Source organism: Gracilinanus agilis, chromosome 2 (genome assembly GCF_016433145.1).
Source record: "Gracilinanus agilis isolate LMUSP501 chromosome 2, AgileGrace, whole genome shotgun sequence".
NCBI classification, from domain to species: domain Eukaryota; kingdom Metazoa; phylum Chordata; class Mammalia; order Didelphimorphia; family Didelphidae; genus Gracilinanus; species Gracilinanus agilis.
The window spans coordinates 180877711-180903424 of NC_058131.1; the positions used below are offsets into that span (position 1 = coordinate 180877711).

The following is a 25714-nucleotide window of genomic DNA, read 5'->3' on the forward strand; positions in this document are numbered from 1 at the left end:
TTGATCCTAGAAGTAACAGGGAACCCCTGGAGTTGATTGAATATGGGTATAACATGATTAGGACATGCTTTAGGAAGAACAGTTTGGCAGCTGAGTGGAGGATGAACAGGAGTCAAGAGAATTGAGGCAGGGAGGCACACCAGCAGGCTGTTGCACTACAGTAGTGTGTGAGATCATGAGGACCTGCATCAGGGTGGTGGCAGGATCAGAGACTTCTATACAAGAGACATGAAGATTAAGGACAGGACTGCCAACAGATTGGTTGTGGGGGTCAGGCGGGAGGATAAGTGAGGCAACACCTAGGTTGGGATCCTGGGTGACTGAGATAGTGGTTCCCTGGGCAGTAATAGAGAAGTTAGGAAGGTAGAATGTGGTTGAAAATGAATTCAGTTTTGAACATATTGGGTTTAAGCTGTCTTTTTTTTTTTTTAAACCCTTAACTTCTGTGTATTGGCTCTTAAGTGGAAGAGTAGTAAGAGGTGGGCAATGGGGGGGTCAAGTGACTTGCCCAGGGTCACACAGCTGGGAAGTGTCTGAGGCCGGATTTTAAGCTGTTTTAAGGTGCCTAGGTTGACATGTTCAATTGAAGTTGGGAGATATGATACCTTTTGGTTTTATATTACTTGTTTTTTTTTCTTCTTCTTCTTTTTTTTTTTTTTTTTTAAAACCCTTGTACTTCGGTGTATTGTCTCATAGGTGGAAGATTGGTAAGGGTGGGCAATGAGGGCCAAGTGACTTGCCCAGGGTCACACAGCTGGGAAGTGGCTGAGGCCGGGTTTGAACCTAGGACCTCCTGTCTCTAGGCCTGACTCTCACTCCACTGAGCTACCCAGCTGCCCCCTATATTACTTGTTTTTTAATGAATCTTTCTCCATTTCATCATTCAGTGAGCCATTTATTCCTTGGAGCAAAGATTTTGAAAGAAAATGAAGGTCTGGGGAAGCAGGAAAAGGTTGTGAGAAGGGGGAGCAATTCAGCAAAGCCAACCAGCATACCATTAATTTCTTATCCTTACTCTTCTACTTTTATTCATGCAAAAGCTTTTCAGTTTCAAAGAATCACAATGATCTCTTTTCCCTTTTATATTTCCTCTCTATCTCTTATTTACTTAAAGGATCCACTCCAGCCCAAATGGTATAATCCTTAATCTTCAGGTCACATAGCTATTTTGAATTTTTTTGCAGAATATGCTGTAAGATCCTTGTTTGTCTGGTTTTTGTCAGATTACTTTCTAGTTTTTCCAGCAATTAGCAAATGGGAAATTGTTTGCTCTATAATTTGTTTTCAAATTATCAGATATTGGATAAATAAGTTCAGTTATTTCTAATTTTTCCATCTCTAGACTGGTCCATTTATCTTTCCATCTCCCTCATTTTATGAAGAAACAGAGCTTATTACTTTCTCAGTGTCACAGAGTAGCAGATTTGGAATTTGAACTCAGAACCATTATATATCCTTTCTACTATTACAAATAGCTTCTGTCTGTTCCTGACATTCTTAATTCTGAGAACCTTTTCATTTTTATAAGTAAACAGGAAATGTTAAAACTTCACCCTTCCACCGGAGATTTGCTCTTGCTCCAAACAACCAAGGATAGAGGTCTGACTAAGAAGATGCTGCTAAGATGACTAATTAGCAATTATCTCTTGGGCGAGTGTCTTGGTTTTTATTCTGAGTTCTTGCCCTTGGAGGGCTAGGGCTATGGTAGTGCTGCTATCAGATTTCAAGTTAAGTGGGCAGAATGGTTCCCAAGCTTTGAATGGACTGAGATAATTGAACTCTGAACTTCCTCTCTCCACCTGGAATTTAATTGTGCCATCTTGATTATTTTTGATGCTAACAAATGAAAGGCATTATCAAGATCTCAGTGATCTGAAAAGGAGGAAGAGAACTGACTGTGTAGTAAGATTGAGGAAACTACTGGATGAGAGAATATGGATGACATTATACCCTAGAGACTTTTTTAAAAGCAGAGGAAGGACTCTATTGCTTTTGTTAATTTTTTTAGTGAAGGATTTACAGTTATAGAGAGCTTAGAAGAGAAGAAATGGAATATCAGAGCTGATGAGATCAGTGTTTCCTTAAAAGTATCCCCCCTCCCAAAGCTAATTGTAATTGCTTTTAGTTTACTGAAAGTGCTCTGTACCACTCAACACATTAGGAAGCATTTATCTCAGAGGGAAGATTTGAATAGGGACTGAGGATGAGGGGGTAGTGGGGTGAGTCCATATATTTGTATCCAGGTTAGGTCTTTGGTAATTCTAGTTCTATATGGGAGAACAGCTAGATGTACACTGGATGGGAAACATAGCAATGGGAACTCTTAACAAGGACATACTTTAATACCTTGGTATTTTTGAAAGAGCCTCCCTGTTTATGTACTAGGGCTTTTCAATGTAATCAGCTTTACATATGCAGTTGTCAAGTGTTGGCTTTATCACAGACAAGTCAGTAAATATTTAAATACTTATTTACTGTATGCAACTCATGTTCTTAGGAAAATACTAAGACAGATGTGACACTGACTTTCAAGGAATTAATAATTTAAAGGGACAACCAACTGCAACTAAGTGAACATGCCAAATGTTAAAAGAGATGAAGAAGAATGGAACTTTGGGGCAAAGATGAACAATGGGCTCATAGTTTTAGAGTTGGAACGACCTTGTCAGTCATTTCGTCCCAGAGTTCTACAGGCTGGAACAAAACTTGACCATTTCACACAGGTCAAAAGTGACCTTGCTGGGATTCGAATACAGGTTCTAAGAATCTAATTAAAATTTATCCAGTTCTTTCTTATATCATAGTCTACCTCCCTAGTATGTCATGCCTCTAGTGTTGCTCTCTGCTGTGGTGGCAACCCTGACTTCTCAGTGGTTCTGTAACATGAGCTTTGGAAAGCTTCTGCCAGCCCAGCTTTGAGTGGGGTCCTAGTGGTGGAGTGTATATCTGAATTCAGAGAAGTTTATCATTTGAGGGTTAGCCACTAGGTAATGAGTTTAGTTGGGCCAGAGCTATTCATCAAACCATCTATTAAAGCAGGGAGGATTTATTATACATTTTTTTGTGTCATGGAACCTCTGAACTCCTCAGAATGTTTTTAAAACCATAAGATAATAAAATTACAAAGGAACATAATTATCAAAATATAAAAATGTTTGTAGATCCTATGTTAAGAATCCCTATGCTGAGGTATGAAATACCTTGTGATCCACCTATAACATTGGAAGAAGGAGCCAAGCAGTTAAGTCACACATTTTTCTAAGAACTGAATAACACTTACCATAAAACTTATAATCTCTTTCACTTTGTATACCCTGTAAATCTTTGGTTGTGGGGGAAGTTAACACTATAAGACTACCAGTAGAACTGTGCATTTTTTTAATTGAGTAGTAGGTGGGAGAGTGAGACTAAAATTGAGAATGGTGTTAAAAAGGAAATTGGGAGATCCTGTATGATGAATGTAACGATTATCCAGGATATCTCCCTTTGAGACTGAGAACAAAGATGGAGGCTTCTCAATCTTTAGCCAGTATAAACAGGTGGAAGGAACCGAAGCTATCTGTAACAGATGCAGAGAAACCCCTTAGGAGACGGAATAGACTTGGCTAGGATTTGGCTCAACTTAGCCCTCTAAGGGTTCCCTCTTCTGCCATAGACAGCTAACCTAGGAAAGAGATCAAAATGGATGACTGGGAATTTTGCTATACCCAGTTGGGAACAATCTCAATCCAGGTTAACCTCCACTTAACAAATCTTTTTCCTTTAATCAACAAATCTGACTGCTATTGATGATTTATTAAAATGTATGATGATTAAATTGGATCAGGAAAGAGGGTAGTAGGACTCTCTTACTAGCACCCAAATGAATGACAAGGTCTTCTGCCCTTGGCCATAGTTGAGGCAAGCTTGGAAATCCTCTCTATCTAGATGTTCTTCTTATATTAGCTAACCCTAGGCTAAATAAATGAAGCAAAGTCTCTAGGTTGTTAGCTGATCTGGTTGAGAAATACACTGAAACTTCAGTCCAGTCACCCTCAGGGCTAACCCTCAAGGTAAACTGCTAATTCGATTGAGACCACATAGATATTGATTTCAGGGATCAGGAACAGATGCAGGATCACAGTAGATCTCAAATCAGTAAACACTTTCTCAGGATTTGAATGATTTCAGTCCAGGAGAAGGTCTCAGAGCTGTGTCTCCTCACAGAGTTCAAGAGCAACCCCTAAAAGTTCCCAGGCACCGTTGACCCCCAGAACCCTTCTGCCACCAATATTCCATCCTCTTCTCCCTGCTTTCTCTGTTCCTGCACATTTCTTTGCATCATTTTGCAAAATCCTTCTCTTCAATGGTATCTGGATCCCTAAGTTGGCCACCTTGTCTTTTTCTCTTTGTTTTTTGGGGGCAACATTGGCAAGAGAGAGAGACACATTTCATGGAATCATTATTTAGATTGGAAGGTACCTTTGAGGTCAGAGAATTGCCAGGATCACATGGGCAAGCATTATTTGAAGCATGATTTAAGATGTTCTGACTTTAATCCAAAGCACTACTACAGTGCCCTGATTCGGGCTTCTTTATTTTCTCCAGATACCTGGATGTAATTTAGTATTTCACTTGAAGTACAGAATGCATTGGAGGTCTTTAAATTAAGTACTCATTAAATATAAATTTATTGGTGGCAGGTGGGTGGCTCAGTGGATTGAGAGCCAGGCCCAGAGATGGGAGGTCCTGCGTTCAAATCTGGTCTCAGACATGTCCTAGCTATGTGACCCTGGGCAAGTCATTTAACCTCCATTGCCCAGCCCTTACTACTCTTCTGCCTTCTAACCAATACACAGTATTGATTCTAAGACTGAAGGTAAGAGTTTAAAAATATATATATATATATGTGCACATATATGTATATATAATTCATCTTGGGTTATTTTCTATGGAAAAGTTGTTGAAATGCATGCAGTTTTTTCATCATGGTGTTCAGTCTTTCTGCTGAATTAACAATAGCTAGCTAACATAAGTGGATGATAGGTACATTATTTGGCAAAGGCCCAGACTCCTACCCCCCATTTTCATTCCCCCACTAGAAGCTTTGTAGTTCGCCTATAAAATGACAAGAAATAGTCATCGGTCATGCATGAAATTAAATTATGTCTTGTAATTTTATCTTAACTTTTTTAGCACAATAATGCTTCAGAAATAGTTAAATGCTTAATGAATGTTTTTTATTCTTGAAATGAAAAAGATATGGCTTTTAGAGGCCCTATCTAACTGAAGCTTAGTCCCTCCTCCTTATAAAAAAAATTGAATCCAGAGAAAGAACTGTGGGAACAGAAACACAGAAGAAAAACTGCTTGACCACGTGGTTCGGTGGGGATAGATTAGGGAATGCAGACTCTAAATGATCACCCTAGCGCAAATATCAATACTATGAACACATGTAAAACCCAGGGGAATTGTGCATTGGCTATGAGAGGGGGGTGGGAAAGAATATGAATCATGTAACTGTGGAAAATTTTTCTTAATCAATAAAATAAAAAAAATTGAGAATCAAATAGTAACTCCCTTCCCCCAAGTAAATAAAGGATTGGTGAACCTTATGGGAAAATACACTATAGTCCAATTTTTCCTTCTTTGTAACTTTAACATAGAGATGTTCTGTATTGTTTTTATTTTTTAATCTAAAAATGAAAGTGAACTATTTTTTGTATAGGGACAAATTCCTTCATTTCAGATCTAGCTATAATGAAAAGACAACTGATCTCAGCCCTGATACTAACCAACCTCTTTGGAACTCTTTTTCCTCATCTGTAAATTGAAGGAGGTAGATTAGATCTCCAAGGTCCCTTCCAAGGTCCCTTTAGATGACCTCAAATCTATGATATATGAACAATTTTATGTTGATTTTATCAAAATGATAAAAATACGGGTACTTGGAAAGTTTTTCATAGCTTTTGAATTAACGAGTTTGTTAGAGAACTAAGATTATTTAGTATATTTCACCTAAGGACTGTCTTCAGAATTGAGCACCAGGGTAGCTTGGTTTGTTTTGGGACCAAATCCTGGTTAGAGTTAAAATTCCTCATTTGAGTTTTATCCAGCTTGTCTGAGATTCTGACCTTTTTTGTGATCTTTCCCTTTCTCTTCCTCTCAATATAGAGCAGTGGGTCTGAGCAATGAAACACATACCACACCAAAGTCCAAAGTAAAGGAATTTTCTTACTATGTGGAAAAAAAGAATTTGCTTAGCTCTTATCTCACATCTGTATTAGAACCAATAATGGGGACCAGCTAGGTGGCTCAATGGATTGAGAGCCAGGCTTACAGATGGGAGGGCCTGGGTTCAAATCTGGCCTCAGACATTTCTTAGATGTGGGAACAGTATTGATTCCAAGACAGAAAGTAGGGGTGTAAGGGTTTTCTAAAGGTTCCTCCCTCCCTTCTTTTCTTTTCTTTCTTTTATTGCTATCTCTTTATTCCTTTCACCCTCTTCCATTGAAAAGAAAAAAAAAAGAAAAGCAAAATCCTTATAGCCAATACACAAAGTCAACAAAACAAATTTCTACATTGTATCTGAAAATACTATTCTTGTTCTTTACCTTGAGTCCATTGCCTCTTTGTCAGGAAGTGGGAAGCATGTTTCATTATTGGTACTTTGCCATCTTGATTGGTTATTTGCATTAACTAAAGTTCTTAAGTATTTTAAAGTTGGTTTTTCTAACAGTGCTTTTGGTATGGTGTAAATTGTTCTCCTGGGTCTGTATTTACTTCACTTTGCATCAGTTCATACAAGTCTTCACAGGTTTTTCTGAACTTGCCTCTTTTGTCAGGACTTATGGTACAATAATATTCCATGTCACTTATATAGCATAATTTGCTCAGCCATTCCTCAGTTGATGGATTTGGTTTATAATTCTTTGCCTTGATGAAAAGAACTGCTATGAATTTTTTTTTGTATAATTGGGGCTTTTTTTTTTTAAAACCCTTACCTTCTGTATTGGTTCTAAGGCAGAAGAGTGGTAAGGGTAGGCAATGGGGGTCAAGTGACTTACCCAGGGTCACACAACTAGGAAGTGTCTGAGGTCAGATTTGAACCCAGGACCTCCTGTCTTTGGACCTGGTTCTCAATGCACTGAGTCATCCAGCTGTAACTGGGACTTTTTCTTCCTTTGATCACTTTGAAGTGATCTAATTATCATATTGATGAATATGGAGTTTATTGACTTTTTGGGTATAGTTCCTAATTGCTTTCCAGAATGGTTGGACCAATTCAGAGCTACCAATTACAGTCTTCTGGAACAGTATTAGGTTTTATTCCTTTTCAAAACTAGTGAAAGGAATGTTGTTTTGTGGGGGCATTGCTATTGTTCTAGCCTGTGGAGTACATCTTCTGGGCTAGGACACTGGGGAATGATCTGGACTTGTGAATTTAATGCCAGGAGAAATGGTCTGGACACAAAACTGAAGAAAAAGATCCTGCAGATGTGGAAGGGATGTTAGAGGTTATTCACTACAGCATCCTGTTGAAGGAAGCTGAGGCCCAGAGAATTGAGAAGTGCTAAGGAAGGATTGGAACCTAAGTACCAATTTAGTGTTCTATCCAAATGTTCTGATGGATATTTCATGTTCCTAGGCCTCCAATGGAGAATGGCAATGGGAATGCTTTCTACCCACAAAGTCCTTATAAATGAATGGCCAACCAGGAACAGCAATTCTGTTCTGCAGACATTGTCTCCACTGTCTAGAAATTACTATACTGCTATGCCAGGTGCTAATGATGCAAAGATAAAGACAAAAGTCATCCCTGTCTTCAGGAACCAGAGCAGCTGCCAGAACATATACCTTCCTGTCCCGTTCTTGCCATAGACCACCCCGGCTCCCAGCTGCTCTCAAATGGCCGTCAAGGAAATACTATTTCTTGTTTTCTGGAGCCTTTATTTTGACTATTTCATTATCTTCTCATTGAACTTGCTAGTTTATTGAAAATGTACATGAACCTTACTCAAAGACTCAGTGTTAGTAGCTGTGTAACTTCAGTTTAGTTATGTCTCTGAGCCTCAGTTTCCATAAAATAGGGACAATAGTACTTGCCCCATCTACTTCATTGTATTGTGGGAGAATTACTTCGTAAACTTTTAAGTTGCTATAGAGATATGAGCTAACTATACTGCTGCAATAATTGTGTAGGGTTTATATTTGGAAACTTGCTTCTTGTAAGCTGGACTTAGATACAGCTCTCAGGGCACAAGGCTCCCTAAGACATTAGAGGTCTAGTATGGGAAAAAGGGAAAAAAAGACATGATCTTAGAAAAACTTTGCCTTTCAAATATATTTCATATCTCTTCTGTATCGGTAAAAAGAAAAACCAAACCCTTAGGTTATTTCTTAGTAGGGTTACAAATGTTAGGAATATGAGGATAGCTAGATAATGGAGACTGCTCTCTGTTCTATAGAACCTGAAGGTGAGAAACCATAGTCGGAAATAGTAGATATTGAAAGGGGAAAAGGGGAAGCGAAGAGATCAGTCTCTTGTGATTTTTCTTGGATGTTGGCTCTAGATTCCCACTGCTCTCTGTTGCCCTGGCTCTCCTCTTTCCTTCTATCTCCATATCCTCAGCACAGACCCTCCCAGGGAACCACCATCAGTGTCTTGGAGTTGGGGGGAGGCCCTCTTCCTTAGGCTGGCTAGTATGAAATGGGGGTGTCTGCTGTTAGGGCTGTGTTTTGGAATGCTGAATGTGTTTTCCCATCTTAACATTGGTGTCTTTGATTGTAGAGGAGTTTGGTTGCCCCCTCTCCAGTATTAGAATCCATGAAAACTTGACTTTGGGTGACTTGATTTCATTTAATATCAGTTAATTTCAGTGGAAGGTTATAAATGGGCAGTGGCATCATGTCATTTATAGTGGAGTTTCACAATTTTCAGTGGCTGAGCTTTGCTGCTGGCACATCTGTAGGGTGTCAATAGAGGCACAGATGGGCAGGAGGAGTGACTGAGCAGTAGGACATCCATAAGGCATAAATTGTAGAATTCCCATCTGTAACTGGAAATGACCATCTGTATGATTGTTCAGTACTTGGCCTTAGTGTAAATTGGTCTTGCCATATCTGGCTCCAGTTGTTTAGGGATATTTCACAGTTCTATAAAATGAGGAGTTTGGCCTACATGATTGAAGTTCTTTTCAGCTTTTAATTTATGATCCTGTGATCTCTTGTTGGAAGATTTTGTGCTTTCCCTTTCCTCACAGCATTCTTCCTTTCTTCTATCCAGATTCCCTGCCCTCCCGGCCCCCTCTCCCCCCCCCCCCCCCCCATTGTATGGTTCTTGGTTTGACAGACCATTTGTAAGGCCTGCCAGGGTGGAAGGTTAGTGTTGTCCAACATTCCCTGATTAGTCTCAGTCCCACACTTGGTGGCCTTTGATTATAATATATTAATGATAATGTTTTAAAATGACATTGGTCAGAGCATTATTATATGGGATATAACTAATCTTTCATGGATTATTTGGGTACTCTATCACTATGAGAAAATGTGTTCCAGATTCCAAACAACTGAAATAAAAACTTCTAAAGCACAATCGTTTCATAAATTAGAAGGAATGAGAATGGAAAGAGGTACAGAGAGCAGATACAGGTCACTAGTTAACATTTCAAATAATTGATCTCTCTTGTATTTTCATAGTCTTTCATTATCAAATATTCATTTCCTCCAGTTTCCTTACCAAGCAAACCATTCCTTGCAATAAAGAATAAAAGTAAAACAAGAACAAAAAGAAATTCAGCAAAACCAGCCAATACATCAACCTTGTTGACAGCTGTAAAAAGGAATTCTTTATTCCTTTTTTAATTTGACGGGACCTGGAGGTCCTCTTACCATAGAGATGTGTAGGGATTAACCAGTGACAGGAAGTAGGGACTGGGGAGCTCCCTGCTGGGCCAGCATGAGTTGGGTGGTCTGTTAGTTGCTGTGAGTTTAGGGCTGGCAGTTGTAGGGAAGTTGGCTGCTGGGTGTCAGTTGGTTGTTGTGGGTTGGTTGCTGGTGGTGTGGGTTGGTGATTAGTTGATGGTTGGTGTTTAGTTGCTAGAATATAAAGGTGGGCCTGAGCTTACTGAAAGGGCTTTTGGGCTTTAGCCTTTAGAGGGCTTTTTGCCTTTTGAGTTTTGGGCTTTTGGTTTGGGTTGTTAGTTTTTTCCCTCCCTTCCTTGAACTTTTTGAAAGGTGGCTGGTCTTTGTTGACAAACCTAATTGTAGTTGGATTAAACACTGATTGGGTTGGAACTTTATGGGGTGATTGTTATTAGTTGTAGTTATAGGTAAATATAGGCAGTTTTAGAATGTAATTATAGGCAGTTATAGTTATAGGATGGCTACTTAGGTATTAGGAAATTTATTTCTCTACCTCTTTACTATATTTCCCTCCTTTACTATATTCTTTTACTATCTCTATTTTAATTAAACTAAATTGTTAATTGTTAAAAGCTGCTAGAAGTTTTCTCTGGCTTAAAGGGATAATATTAATTTACAATCTACTATATTCTTTTTTTTTTTTTAAACCCTTGTACTTCGGTGTATTGTCTCATAGGTGGAAGATTGATAAGGGTGGGCAATGGGGGTCAAGTGACTTGCCCAGGGTCACACAGCTGGGAAGTGGCTGAGGCCGGGTTTGAACCTAGGACCTCCTGTCTCTAGGCCTGACTCTCTCCACTGAGCTACCCAGCTGCCCTACTATATTCTTATTAAAACTTAAATTATTAAAAGCTGCTCTCTTATTTTGTCAAAACCCCTATTTTAACCCTTACAGCATATACAATATTCCTTGCCTTTTGGTCAAGGCAACTCAGATTTTATTCATTGAATAGTGTGCTCAATGTAACTATAAAGTAGGAAGACTTATCATACTTTGCTTAGAATTAGACTTTTATTTTGTGGTCTCTCCTTGCATAACTCCTGTTTCTGATGATGACAGCATGATATAGTGAAGAAATACTAGCCTGAGAGGGAAGAGGTAGATATTAATTTTTTTAAACCCTTATCCTCTGTCTTAGAATCAGTACTAAGTATTGATTCTAAGGCAGAAGAGTAGTAAGGGCTAAGTCATGGAGGTTAAGTGACTTGCCCAGGGTCACCCAGCTAGGAAGTGTCTGAGGCCAGGTTTGAAGCTAGGGCCTCCTGTTTCTAGGCCTGGTACTCTTATCTGTTGAGCCACCTGGCTGCCCCTGGATTTTAGTCTTTGCTGTGCCATTAGTTGTGTGATCTCAGGCATATTACTTTCTTTCTTTGTTCTTCAGTTTCTTCATCTGTATAATAAGAGGAAGACAGGTGTCATAATTGTTAAACCCATAGAATCTCAATGTTAGAAGGGATTTCAGAGAGCATCTAGCCCTATCCATCTAGCATCTAGGAGCAAGCTGGAAATCTAGTTACAGAGCCGCTAGGAAGTGGTCATCTGACTTCTGCCTATCTCCTGAGACAGCCCATTCCATTTGAATAGTTCTTGTTGTTTGGCAGGTTTCCTTTGTATGGAGCTATAGTTTGCCTTTTTGTAACTTTCCATTTTTACCCAGTTTAGTCCATTAGCTGCTAAGCAAAATAAATATATTGCCTTTTCCATCCTTCAGATATTTGAAAATGTTTCTGATCCTTTCCCTGCCTCCCCATTTTTTCAAAGGTAAGTATCCTTTATTCCTTTAACTGATCCTTATATGGCATGGTTTCAAGTCCCCTCATTATTCTATTCTTATCCTTGCCAGGATGTGCTCCAAATTGAGTTGCCCAGTCATGGACAAAGTATTCCAGATATGGTCTTAACAAGAATGAAGAGCAACATTCTTGTTTTGGAGACTGCTTCTCTTCAGTATGGAATAAGGACACACCTTTTCCCATCAGAAATCATCCCCCATGCTATTAGCCCCTTCTTTTTAGGAAGAACAAGGAAGGGAAGTGGCATTTGGTTACAATTGAGGCAGGAAAATATTGGTAGAGGCATGGTAGCAAGGGTCACACTGACTAATCTGAATTTGTGAGGTTTAGAAGGAAGCAGCTAGAACATCCAAAGGCATAAAGAAAGAATCCTGAATAAATACTGAATCATCTGGCAGCTCTCCAGAAGTATGATAGTGTGACCTTCAATCCTGCATTGTTATTCCCTGGCCCTTCATCCCCTCTGGGACACAGCATGAGTGAGTTTCTCTGACAACAGGATGAGGAAGTTAAAAATAACTCTGTTAGTTCATCAAGCTCTCTGTACAGCTCCCACAGTTTCTGCTGGGGACACAGGGATGCCACAGTGAGGAAGCCTCCCTTTCAGAGGCACATTGGCCTGCTGGAAAAAAGGAGTGGAGTTGGGACTAGAAGGCCTGGGCTCAAGTCTCAGTTCCAATCCTTACTCCTTTCTGGGCCACTATTTCTTCATCTGTAAAATGGGAATCCTATATTTATACTTTGACACATAGGGTATTGAGAATCAAATGCTGTTTTGTAAACTATAAAAGTGCTATGTAAACTACTCGACAGCAGGGATTATTCATTATGTCTTTGCATCCCCACCGCCTACCATAGGTGCTTAATAATGCTAGCCTATTAAGTGATATAAATGTCAACTGGTTTTATTTTTGCTTCAGGGAGAAGGAACAGTTGAAGGAGCTTACCCAGCTTAGCAGTATTTTGACACAATCTCTGTGCTAGAATATTGAGAAGTTTTGCTATAATGACCTCCAACTCATGCCAGACTGATAAGGGACAATTTTTCTTTGCCTTAAGAAGCTCCCTGGGTTTTAGATATCTGTTCTGAGTGTGTAATCATTTGGCATCATTACAGTATTTCACTGACAGTTGCTAAATGTGTAGGGCTAAAAAAAACCATTATTTCCTGTGCCCCCCCCCATTAGTTCAGCTTTTTTCAAAAACATTGAGTTTTAAACTCATCATATTTCAACATGTAGAAGTTTGCTCTTCCTGCTGTATATAAATTGTGCAGCCCTGAGTTGTACTTTTGAGAATAATAAGAATTCAATACTTAGTCATTCTTAATATGCTAGAAATTATAGGACCTTCCAAGCTTTGTTAGTATGCTGTGTTCTAATGAACAAATGATAATATTTCTGACTGCCTGGGTTTTTTCATTCCCTTGGTGACATTTGACCTGATGTTCTTCCATACTCACCCTCTTGACAACCATTCGTTCTCTGACCATAGCTATCATCTCGATGCAGATCTGCATAGACTCATAGATTTGGAGCTGGAAAGGATCTTAGAAATAATTAGTTTCAATTTCCATTTTTTAGAAAAAACTTACTATAGAAGTTGTTCTGGTTCTATTCACTTTACCGTGCATCAGTTCATATGAGTCTTCCCAACTTTCTCTATCTCATTGTTCATTTCTTAGGACATAATAATATTCTATTATATTCCTATACTTTTATAGGATATAAATATGCATTATAGAATATAAATATAATTTATAGAATATAATATACTATTCCACACTTTGTTTAACCCTGATGGGCACTATACTCCCTTAGTTTCTAGCTCTTTGCTTAACAAATGGAACTACTATAAATATATTTGTACATATGGATATTTTTCCTTTTTCTTTGATTTCTTGGGAGTATATGCTTGGTGTTGTTATCAGTGGGTCAAAGATAGTTTAACAACTTTTTGGGCATAGTTGCAAATTACTTTTTGGAGTGGTTTAACCAATTTACAATTCCACTAACATTTAGTGTACCTATTTTTTCCCTAACCCCTACAACAATTGTCATTTTTCTTTTTAATTATCTGATGAGCATGATGTGATGTGGAACATTAGAATTATTGTTATTTGCAGTTTTATTTTATTTTTTAAAATTTAATTTCCTCCCAATTACATGTAAAAACAGTTTCCAACATTCTTACAAAGCACTGAGGTGAGGTCTTGAAGAAGGCATAAAGACAAATGAGGTGTTAAAGGGATTTTCTTAATCTCTCTCCTCTGTCTCTTTACGAGGCAGGAAAGAGAGCAGAAGGATTTCTAAGTAGAAGGGAACTGACAGGATCTGTCTGTAAGAGAGAGCTAAAGATTCTATTACCTAGGAGAGGAGGAAGATATATAAGGAAGAAATCAGTTGACAGGGGCTTTTGCCTCCGGATCCCTAGATGACAGTTGAAGGATAAAACCTTATTTAAGGAGGTCATGAGTGGTAGCTGTTTATTTATTAGTACAGGTAGGTAGTTAGTGAATCAAATTTAGGTAGAGTAGGTAGTTTAGGCCTGGTTTTCACAGTCAGAAAAACCTGTCCTTGAAGACAGTTAGTGTAGGGTTTTTTAGAAATTTTAGTTAGGATTAGGAATTTAGGTATACTCATAACATATTAGAGTATTAATCTTTCTTTCCTCCTTTCTATTTTCTATCTGTACTTCTTCTCAAATTAAACTAAGTGTTTTATGAAACTGCTCTCCTCACTTTTGTCAAACTCCTACCAGATTAACCCTTACAGAGGCATTGTCATCTTTGCTGTTAAGGAATTTACTATCTAGTAGTCCAGATTCCTTAGTTGCTTTCTATTCCTATTGGTCCATATACATGGTGTCCCAAAAGTCTTAAGTTTAAATCTTTTTTTTTTTTTTTTAAACCCTTGTACTTCGGTGTATTGTCTCATAGGTGGAAGATTGGTAAGGGTGGGCAATGGGGGTCAAGTGACTTGCCCAGGGTCACACAGCTGGGAAGTGGCTGAGGCCGGGTTTGAACCCAGGACCTCCTGTCTCTTTAAGTTTAAATCTTAAAACCATACTAGGACTTAAAAAACAAAACTTCCCTTCTGTCTTATTATCAATTCTAAGTCAGAAGAGTGGCAAGGCAATTGGGGTTAAATGACTTGCCCAGGTTCACACAGCTAGGAAGTATCTAAATCCAGATTTGAACCCAGATCCTCTAGATTCCACACCTGGTGCTTTGACCACTGTGCTATTTAGCTATCCCTCACACTAAGACTTTTTTTTTTTTCATTAAAAAATTTTTTTTTAATTCAGATACTTTATTTTCCCAATTAGATATAGTAATAATTTTCAACATAAGTTTTCTAAAATTATAAGCTCCAAACCATCTCCCTTCCCTCCCTCTACTCAGAGATGGTAGGCAATTTGAACAGGACCATACATGTATTATCTTATAAAACACACTTCCATATTGGTCATTGCTATAAGAGCATGCTCATATAAAACCCAACCCCCTCCTCCCCCCAAACACCCTAAGACTTTTGAGACATTCAATATATCTACTCAGCTCAATCACTCATGGCAGCACAGGTCATGCTGTCTTGCCCTGTGACTTTGTTCCTCCAACTCTCCACCTTCCCAGTCCAGTCCCACTTACTCTTCACTGTCCAGACCTTGGATATCGGTGATCCTTCCCTTCTCTGCTTTGCTGTGGTATTTTATAGTCTGCTCTGTATATATACATTTTGCATTGGAATAACAATCTAGTCTACTTATTGTTTCAATTTGTTAGTTTTCTTTTTCTGATTAGTTTAGTGAGCCTGTTGAGGAAAGGAACAAGACCATGTCCCGCTTTCAGATTCTGCACAGAGTCTATTGTGTGGTAGGGTATGTAGTGTATGTAATTTATTTGAACCGTTTTCTGTCCTGGTCAGACCTCATCAGGAGTCCTGGAAATCTTGGCATTATGGACTCCTGGGATGGTGCGTCCAGACCTGAGGCCCTGGGCAGTGACACGACTTGTTTCCTAACCTCAGAGGTGGTATTTGAATGCAGGCCTGATTTCATAGCCATTGCTTCTGGCATTTTGCCACTCAACCTTATAAAATATCAGATGTGGAAAGTCTCTCAGAAAGTCCCTCCCTACGAGGGACAAAAATTCCTTCTGCATTATGCCATGCGCTTCAACTGCTAGCTTTGGCCAGATAGGAGATCTTCAATGAGGGAACACATTTCCTTGGGCAACCTGTTCCACAGTTAGACAACTCTTATCCTTAGGAAGTTTATTACTTACAGAAAGACCAAATGTGCCTTTTTGCAATGTTCTGTGACTACGTCTAATACTTTTTCAAATGATAGCCCTTTGAATACTTGAAAACCTATTATGCCCCTTCCCTTCCTATCTGCTTTTTTTTTTTTTAGGCCAAACACCCTCAATTTCTTCAACCAACTCTCATCTGGCATGAACTTAAGACCCCTTCTCTATACTATCCCAGTTATCTCTCCAGATGTTCTTCCTAAAAATGGGATACTTAGAATTGAACATAATATTCTAGATGCTGTCTGAAAGGTCAGAGTACAGTGGAACTAATATTACTCTAGTCCTGGACACCATGGCTCTCAGGATGGCCTTTAAAAAAATATTCACATTTTTGAATGACATATCACTATTGTCTCGTTGAGCTTTCAATATAGCTAACTCCCCAGATTCTTTTCAGATGTACTAAACTTCTTCCATAGCATAGGACACACCTACAAACTATCTGGAGCCTGTTCAGAGGAGCCTGGGATGAGGACACTAAAAGCTCAGCTAAAGGAACTAAGATTATTTAGCCTGGAAAGGAGAAGACTTAAGGGGCATAGCATAGAAGGACTGTCGTGTGATGGAAGAATTAAACTTGTTTTTCTTGCCTGAAGAGAGGTGACCTTAGGAGCAAGAGGTGGAAATTCTTGTTTTCCCACTTATTAGTTGTGTGATGCAGGGCAAGTGACTACGTTCCTTGAGCTAGTCGTCTTATCCTGTAAAGTTTGTTTAAAATCTCTCCTGCCTACTTCCCAGGGTTTTGAAGATCAATTGCAATAATCTGAAAGTAACTAGATTATAGACTACTAATGCTAATTATTATAATTTTCTTCATTTTATAGGGTGAAGACATCAGATCAGAGACATTGTCCGATTTGCCCAGGGTCACACAGCTAGTAAGTTTTGAAGAGATGCTGTTGACAATTCAATGTAAAGAAAAACTTCCCATTAATTAAAAGTCTTCAAAAGTGGAATGGTCTGCTTTGGTGGTGGAAGATCCCTTACCACTTGAGATTTTCAAGAAGAGGCTGGATGATTACTTTGGGGGGGTTGTTGCAGAGGGGGATTCCTGTTCAGGTATGAGTTGGACTTAGCTGAATTCTAAAATCCCTCCCAGGTTTGTGCTTTGTTTAACCCTTCAAGGTACTGTCACATGTTGTCTAACCTACCTTAATGATAAGGAAGCATTACATCCCCATTTCCAATATGCAGGCTGAGAGGGGTCTAGTGACATTCAGCTGACTCTGCAAGAAGTGAAGGCAAAGAGCAGTTGGAGTTGGGGGCAGGGTCAGCAAGAGGAGTCCTGGCTAAAGCTAATCTCATTATGCTATAAAAGTGTCAGCCCTGACAATGGTGAAAGGCAAGTCTGTGAAGGAATTATTCTCTCTTTTGCAGGAGTGACTTAGGCACTTTCGTTCTCTTTTCTACTACCAGGGGGTGGATAAAGTCATTTTGCAGAATGAAAAGTTTCTGTGGTAGTGCTCATTTTTACAAATTGAGTTTCCAAGCACAAGTTTGCAGAGGAGCCCTTCTCTAGCCTACTATCTCTCAAAATACCTTCCCCAACTCCCTCCTGCTTTTGCAAGGCTGCCTAGACAGGAGCCATATCTCATTCTTACTCAGAATCTTACAAAGCAAACCATACTAGGTGCAATGAGCTCTTTAACATCTAGACTTGACTCTAAATTTAATAGTGGTTTCTCCTTTTAATTTTTTGTATGGTGCTGATAGAATATTTTGGGAGTAGGGGATTGGGAATCATCGTGCATCTGTTTACTTCCCAGGGTCATGATATATTTGTATCTGCTGGTTATCTGGCATGCTAGGGAAAAAGGCAAACATCAGGCAGCAGGACTCTGGAACTGAGGCAATGTTTTCAGTGACGAAGGGTTCACTTGCAGCCTGGTTAGTGCAGCAAACAATAGATTTTCCTGTTACAGACTTTGCTGTGTAATCTAGCATAAGGAATTTGACCTACTATTATCTGTGCCTATTCAGTTCATCAAGTATTTATTGAGTTCCTGCTGTTGTAAGCACTATGGTGGGTAGGGAAGAATTCTAGCATATGGGTCGATTCTGGAACTTGAAGTTTGATTGGAGACATGAAATGATTGCTAAACAATATGAGTGCACATAGAATGAAATGGAGGCAGCTGGATTTGGAGTCAGGGGAGAGAGACCTGGGTTCAAATTCTGATCTTCATCTGCTAGTCATATGACCAACCCCAATTATTGACTTCTCTGACCCTCAGTTCCATCAGCTGCAAAATAGGTATCATAGTCTCATAGCTTTACTTTTGGAAGGGACCTTAAGATAGTCCAAGTCAGTTGTGCTTTCTTTCCCTCCTCTTAAAGGTGAGGAAAAAGGCTTAGAGACATTAACGTCCTTGCCTAAGGTCACCCACAGAAACATAATGTGATGCAACCTTAGAGATCAGTTAGTACAGCTCCCCTGTTTTACACATGAAGAAACAAACCCATAGAGAAGATGTGATCTGCCCAAGGCCCTTCTGCTGAGGGACATAAACTTAGCTTTTTCCACTTAAATCTGGTGCCTTCCCCATTATACCAAGATCTCATGCTATGGAAATGTGGATTATTGTGATACTCTGCATGACTAGAAGCTTTATTCTCAGTCTCAAATGAAGTAGTGTATATAAGTCACTCTATAACAATTCACTATTATTTAGAGGCAGCACTGGAGAGAGGAAAATGTGCTGGATCAGAGTCTGGAAGATCCAGGTTTGAATCGTGCTTTATACATGAAATAGCTGTTTGATGCTGAGTAAGCCACTTAATCTATTTCAGCCTCAGTTTCTTCATTTGCAAAATGTTGACAATAATGGCATCTACATTACAGCTCTTCTTAAGGGGTAAGATAGAGACTAGATTTGTGATTTCATTGACATAGGAACCATCTGCTATTCAACTACTCTAGAGTTGCCTCGAACATTGAGGGGAAAAAGTCAGCATATGTCAGCACTGGAGTTTGGATTTTCCTGATTTTGAGGCCAGCTCTCTATTCACTACTCCCTGATGCCTCTATTAGTGTTAATTAATGCCAAACTTTGTGGTTCTTATCCTCTTCTGCAAATAACTAGTTTCTTTTACCTCATTGTCTAGAGCCCTGTTCTGTTATAAACAGATTTTTCTTGAGTCTCCAGTTTCTCTTAGACAATGTTTACCTCATTGAGTTAAGTGAAATTTGGCTCGACTCTCAGGTTCACATTTCTTGCAGCCTAGTTCTGGATTGGTGCCCCTTTCCCTCTGGTACCTCCCCATCTCCTATTCCTAACACATTAATTACTCCATCATCATCATTCAGGAGGCTCTGCTCTCTTAAGGTTGCCACTCCCCTTTGTTTATTCACTGTTGTCTAGGATTCTTACCCTTCTTTAGGGACTTCAGCACCTAGTTTATAATCTTCCTTTCCCAGCCCCTTACTCTGCTCTTTATTGACATTGATTATAACCTCACACTTATCTCTATTTTCATCTCTCACCAGAATGGCTTCATCTTGAAATATGAAGATCCATTCTCCAACTATAATGTTCTTTTTTTTTTTTTTTTTAAATACCTTTCTTCCTCTTACACTACTCCACAAACTGTTCATCTCCCATTTTGTGGCCTCTCAGTCCATTACTCCTTTCTGGCTTGACTGATACTGGTTCAAAGTTTTGATCTTAGGGTCATTTATTTCAAAATTGAATTTTTTCCCCCATTTTTTTCCTGGTATAGCTCCAGTTTAGGGGTTACCCCTACCAATTGTTTTCTTCATTTTTGTTTTCTTGATATACCAGATTAATAATCCCTTTCAGAAAGTGAAATACAGTTCTAGTATGCTACTTTTTGTGATAGTAATGCTCTTTTTAAAATGTCCAGCCATCTTTTGTTAAATAAATTATTCTAGAATTTGGCCAGGAATTGAGGGCTAGATCACTGGCCCTATTTCATACTCTATTCATTTTCCTTTTTTTAAAAATTGGGACATTTCCTGCTATAATCCTTTAGTACTTCTCTCATTGTCCATGGCTTTTCAGAGTTCACAGACAAATCATCCATCATACCTGCTGGTTCTTCAGTTTACTAAATTGCCAGGATCAGGTAAACTCATCAAGCACATTGAATTTCTTTCTTCTTAAAAGATAACATCAACTTCCCTAGAGTTTATATTTTCTTTTTCAGTGCAAAGATTTTTCTCCTTGGCTGTGAAAACAGAAACAAATGAAATTGAATAGTTCTGTCTGTATTCTGTTGTCAATTATAGTTCTTTTTACCTTGAACAATATTCTTCCGTAATCCTTCTTTGAGCTTTCTCTTCCTCAGTATAGCAACATAAATTTTTTTCTCCTCCTTAGATTTCCTTACTGTCTTTTAGCTCATTTTGATATTTAGTGTCCTTAACATTGTTTTTAAAAAAGTATTATTGATGCCTTTTGTTTTCTACACCACAGTGATTTTTGATACACCTTCTCGTAATAGTAAAAGAAAAATAATAAAGCAAAATTGACTCACGAAATGGCTACATTTACTTCTAGTTACCCTGCTCCTTCACCAAGGAGAGGGCAAGTACATTTTATCATCTGTTCACTGATCTGGCTACCTTTTAATGTTATTTTTATTTACATTGTTCAGTTTCTTGTATATGCTAATCTGATTCTGGATTCTTTACTCTGCCACAGTTCTTATAAGTTCCCATGTTTCTCTGAATTTTTTTTTTATTAATAATTGCTTGTCTTTTCAGTTTTTCAATAAAATTTTTTCAATTGATAAAATGATTTTTCTTTCCCCATTCCCTTCCTCCCATTGGAAAAACAATACAGAAAAACTCAACCCTCCCTTGTAACAAATGTATATAGTCAAACAAAATGCATTTCTACATTGGCTGATTCCAAAAAAAGCATATATCTCATTCATCACCCTGAGTTCATCGTCTCTCCATTTGTCTTCTGTCATGGAAAGACATTGTTTTGATCACAGTTCTCAGAGCTTTCAGTAATTTTTTTCAGTGTTGTTGTTTTATAAATTGTTCTGCTTACTCGCTTTGCATCAATTCATGTAAGTCTTTTTAAGTTTCTCTGAAACCTTCCCTTTCACCATTTCTTTGGGCACAATAGTATCCCATTATATTAATTAACCATTTGTTTAGTCATTCCCCAAATGATGGACACCCTCTTTTTTTTGCTATTATAGAAATTTTTTTTTGCTATTGTAGAATTTTTTGCTATTATAGAAACTGCTATGAATGTTTTTGTACATATGGCATTTTCCACAAACTGGGAGAACATTTAATAACAAAACTCTCTGCCAAAGGTTTAATTTCCCAAACATATAAAGAACTAAGTCAAATTTACAAAAAATCAAGCCATTTCCCAGTCAACAAATGGTCAAGGTACATAAATAGGCAGTTTTCACAAATGAAATCAAAACCCTCAATAATCACATGAAAAAGTGTTCTAAAGTCCTCCTGATTAGAGAAATGCAAATTAAAAACAAACCTGAGGTACCACCTCACAGCTATCATACTGGCCAATATATGAGCAAAGGAAAGTGATAAATGTTGGAGGGAATGTGGCAAAATTGGAACACTAATACACTGCTGGTGGAGTTGTGAATTGGTCCAACCATTTTGGAGGGCAATTTAGAACTATGCATAAAGGGCTTTAAAAGACCCTTTGATCCAGCCATACCACTGCTAGGTTTATACCCTGAAGAGTTAATAAGGAAAAAGACTTGTACAAAAATATTCATAGCCACGCTCTTCGTGGTTGCAAAAAATTGGAAAATGAGGGGATGCCCATCGATTGGGGAATGGCTCAATAAATTCTGGTATCTGTTGGTGATGGAATATTATTGTGCTGAAATAATGAACTGGAGAAATTCCATTTGAAATGTAAAGATTCCAGGAACTGATGTAGAGCGAAAGGAGCAGAGCCAGAAGAACTCTATATACAGAGACTGATATACTGTGGTAAAATTGAATGTAATGGACTTCTTTATTGGCAGCAATGCAATGATCCAGGACAACTCTGAGGAACTTATGAGAAAGAAAACTAGCCATATTCAGAGGAAGAACTGTGGGAGTAGAAACTCAAAAGAAAAACATATGATTGATCACGTAGTATGATAGGGATATGATTAAGGTTTTAGCATTAAAAGATCACTCTACTGCAAATATGAATAACATGGAAATAAATATGTTTTGAACAATGACACATGTATAACCCAGTGGAACTGCTTGTCAGCTTCAGGCAGGGTTAGGAAAGAGTGGGGGTGTGGGGCTCATGAATCATGTGACCATGGAAAAATATGCAAATAAAAAAAAGGGAAAAAAACATGACATTTTCTGATGTTACCTTTTAGGAGGTAAGAGGTCAAAGTAGATGAATATTTTAGTAACTTTTCTTATATAATTCCACATTGTTTTTTTTAGGGGTTTCCACACTATCCCTTTTTAAAACAAACAAATAAAAACATTATCTTGTTTCTTTTTAATAAAGTATATGTCTAAAGCAGTGATGGGCAAATTATGGCCCGCGAGCCAGATGTGGCCCCCTGAAATGTTCTGTCCAGCTGCAGGACATTATTCCTAATCTGACGGATACAATGAGTAGGATACAATACAATGAAACTTCAAAAGAGTTGCCTTAGAAACAGACTGACAGATGAGCATTTGCTTTCCTTTGGCCCCCTCTTTAAAACGTTTGCCCATCACTGGTCTAGAGTCATAGTTGAATCATGCTGAGGATGAAGTCAAATTTGCTTCCTTGTGTTAGGCCTTCCATTTATATTATCTGTAATTTTTCTGAGGCCATGGGCTTTATCACTGGCTCCTTTCTGTAATAGTGCCTTTTATTGGGGGCAGCTGGGTGGCTCAGTGGATTGAGAGCCAGGCCTAGAAACAGGAGGCCCTAGGGTCAAATCTGGCCTCTGATACTTCCTAGTTGTGGGACCTTGGGCAAGTCACTTAGCCCCTATTGCCTAGCCCTTACTGTTCTTCTGCCTTAGAACCAATACACAGTAGTGATTCTAAGACAAAAGGCAAAGATTTTAAAACAAAATAATGCCTTTTATGAATTTCTAGGTGTCTCTTGCTATTCTTTCCATACCTTAGCTGTATTTTATATTTCTCTTATTTTGGAGGAGCTCCATAGACTATTTATTTCCTCCCTATCTCTTACTCATATTAAATAGCCTTTTGGATTACATTTTTAGGAGTCTTGTTCTTAGTATCCCTTGTTCTTTTCTACTCCATAAGTTTGTCTAATGTTAACATACTTCTCTATCACTAACTTTTTAATTTGTCATCACCAAATTATAGAGCAAAAAAATTTCAGTTCTTCTGCTTTGGGAGGTCAGTGCAGCTTCCTCATAACTTTCCTCACTGAGTAGTACTTAAGAATTATTTGGTTTCTTGGCTTCCCCACTATGGGATGATGCTGGTGATAGAAGGAAGAAAAGGTAAAGGCAGTCCTAGCTGGAACATTGAATGTAGCATATTCTTAAGTCATGGGTTCCTGAAGATATTCATAACTCTTTGAGGGTTTAACTCCTTTTGTGCCCAAAATAAATATACTGAGTTTTCTGAATTGTTTCCATTAAACATTTTAGTGATGCAATAACTCCAATTTCATCCATGTTTTAAGGTTTACAAAGCACCTTTCTCAAAATAACCCTGTAAGGTAGGTAATACAAGTACTAGTATTATCCCAGTTCTCAGATGAGGAAACTGAAGCTGAGACTGGTTCAAGGAATTGTTCAAAGTTACACTACTAAAGTGTCAGAATGAGGATTCATACCAGTCTCTTGATTATAAACCTAATGCTTTGGAGCACTGAAGTCCTTTTTTTTTCACAACTGTAAGAACTTTACTGTCCCTTGCTCTTGCTTTCAAACACTAGTATCATCTGCATTTCAATGAGAGACCTAAGCTATGCTGAGCTTCAAAAATTTTTTATAAAAAGAACATTGAATTTCTTTCAAAGTCAGGAGGTGACTTAGCCCTTGAATTAAGCAACTGCTAGACTTCATTTCGAGTTTGTGATACCCCTTTCCCTCCCTTCTTTGCAACTGTCTACCAGCTTCATTTTGTGCCCGTCTTGCTGCCTGAACAGAGAAGACTGCTCTGTTCCACTGGATTTCCCTGTGGCTTTAGTTTCCCCTATTTTTTTCTGGATTATGTGGATTTTAAAATTAATATTCAATATCTCCAAAATATATTTATATTTATTAATATTTAACTAGAGAGCTAGAACATTGGGAATGTTCCCCACTCAATTCACGTGGAAGAGAGAGCTAGGGCAACAAAGACTGGTCACCACTTAATTCTTGTGGAAGACAGAGCATGAGGGGCGTTATCCAAAATTTACATACAATTACGCAAAAGACACATGTAAACAGAAAGGAAAAGGAATTGTGGGCAATGCAGAAAGGAAGTTTGGTTAATGTAGTTTTAGAGATTCAAGATTTTCCAACTATACAATTATAAGTATGGTAGTAAGAGGGGATAAGATCATAAGGTGGTTTGCTCTACCTTTCCAGCCCTCACTTTGCTTTATCATATAACAGAGACCGTCCATGTCTTTAGTCCTGCCAAATTGTGTGGCACAGTAGAGATGTGATCAGAATCTAGTGATGGACGGGGGAAGCTTGCGACAAAGCATTCACCTGCCCCTTTTCATTCATTTCCCTTAGCATTCATGTTATTTAACTGTGCTTAGACTTATGTAAACATATATCAAATTGGAAAAGATCTCATTGTGCTGGAGAGATGTTCTTTCATTTTTCTTTGTGAAATCTGAAGGAGGCCCAGCATGGCTGAAGTGACTTGTTCAAAGTCCGTGGCTAATGGCTGGGCCTTGGACCCTAGACTCCTACTCTATCTGTATATCTGTCTGTCTATTTGTATATCTGTGTCTTTCTGTCTGCCTGTCTGTCTGCCTCTATCTATCTATCTATCTATCTATCTATCTATCTATCTATCTATCTATCTATCTATCTACTCTTCTATCTATCTGTCTGCCTCCTGTCATCTCTAGCTAGGTTATATGTACTTAGATCAGCAATCTTTCTTTAACATTCTTTAGGACATTGTTTTAGGACATTCTTTAAATTTTTTAGGAGCCTGAGGGGGAAACAAAGACAGATGGAGAAACTGCATCAGACAATGAGAGCCGAACGGAACCTGCACCAGTACCCACTTCTGATGATACTCCTGAGGTCTTCAATCGGGCATTGTCAAAGCTGTCCTCAAGGTAATTCAAGGCATCAAGTATTTGAGAAACATTTAATATTTATCTAATTTATTGGCAGCTGTGGGAGAAACAGATATGAAATGGTCTCTGTTTAAGTTAATTATATTTTTGGAGCAATCATGATTATTATACAGAAAATAATTAAAGAATAATCCTGGGCAGTTTGTGGTGAAGGGCTAAGTTTGCATGCATTCAGTTGCCAAAGTATGTGGGACAGATGATAAATGTAATAGTTGGATTGAAAAATAATGGAAGAAATTATCATGTTGGTTGGTATTAGTTTTGGGAAGAAAATGACTAAAACAGATAGGTGGAGAAAGGTATGGGTTGTAGGAGATGAACAGCATGAGAAAAGGCACAAAAACAGGAGAGTGGGGAGTGTGTGTGTGTGTGTGTGTGTGTGTGTGTGTGTGTGTGTGTGTGAGAGAGAGAGAGAGAGAGAGAGAGAGAGAGAGAGAGAGAGAGAGAG

The 25714-nt window shown here is 38.4% G+C and overlaps 1 protein-coding gene across 1 annotated transcript in view; it reads left to right on the forward strand.

Moving 5' to 3' along the window:
- The window catches only part of CDS2 (CDP-diacylglycerol synthase 2), a 74586-nt gene that overhangs the window by 24498 nt on the left and 24374 nt on the right, over nucleotides 1-25714 (forward strand). Inside the window, exons 2-3 of the mRNA XM_044663582.1 lie at nucleotides 16834-16887; nucleotides 25112-25245. Coding sequence (XP_044519517.1) covers nucleotides 16834-16887; nucleotides 25112-25245 — 188 coding nt within the window. The remainder of the gene's footprint in view (nucleotides 1-16833; nucleotides 16888-25111; nucleotides 25246-25714) is intronic.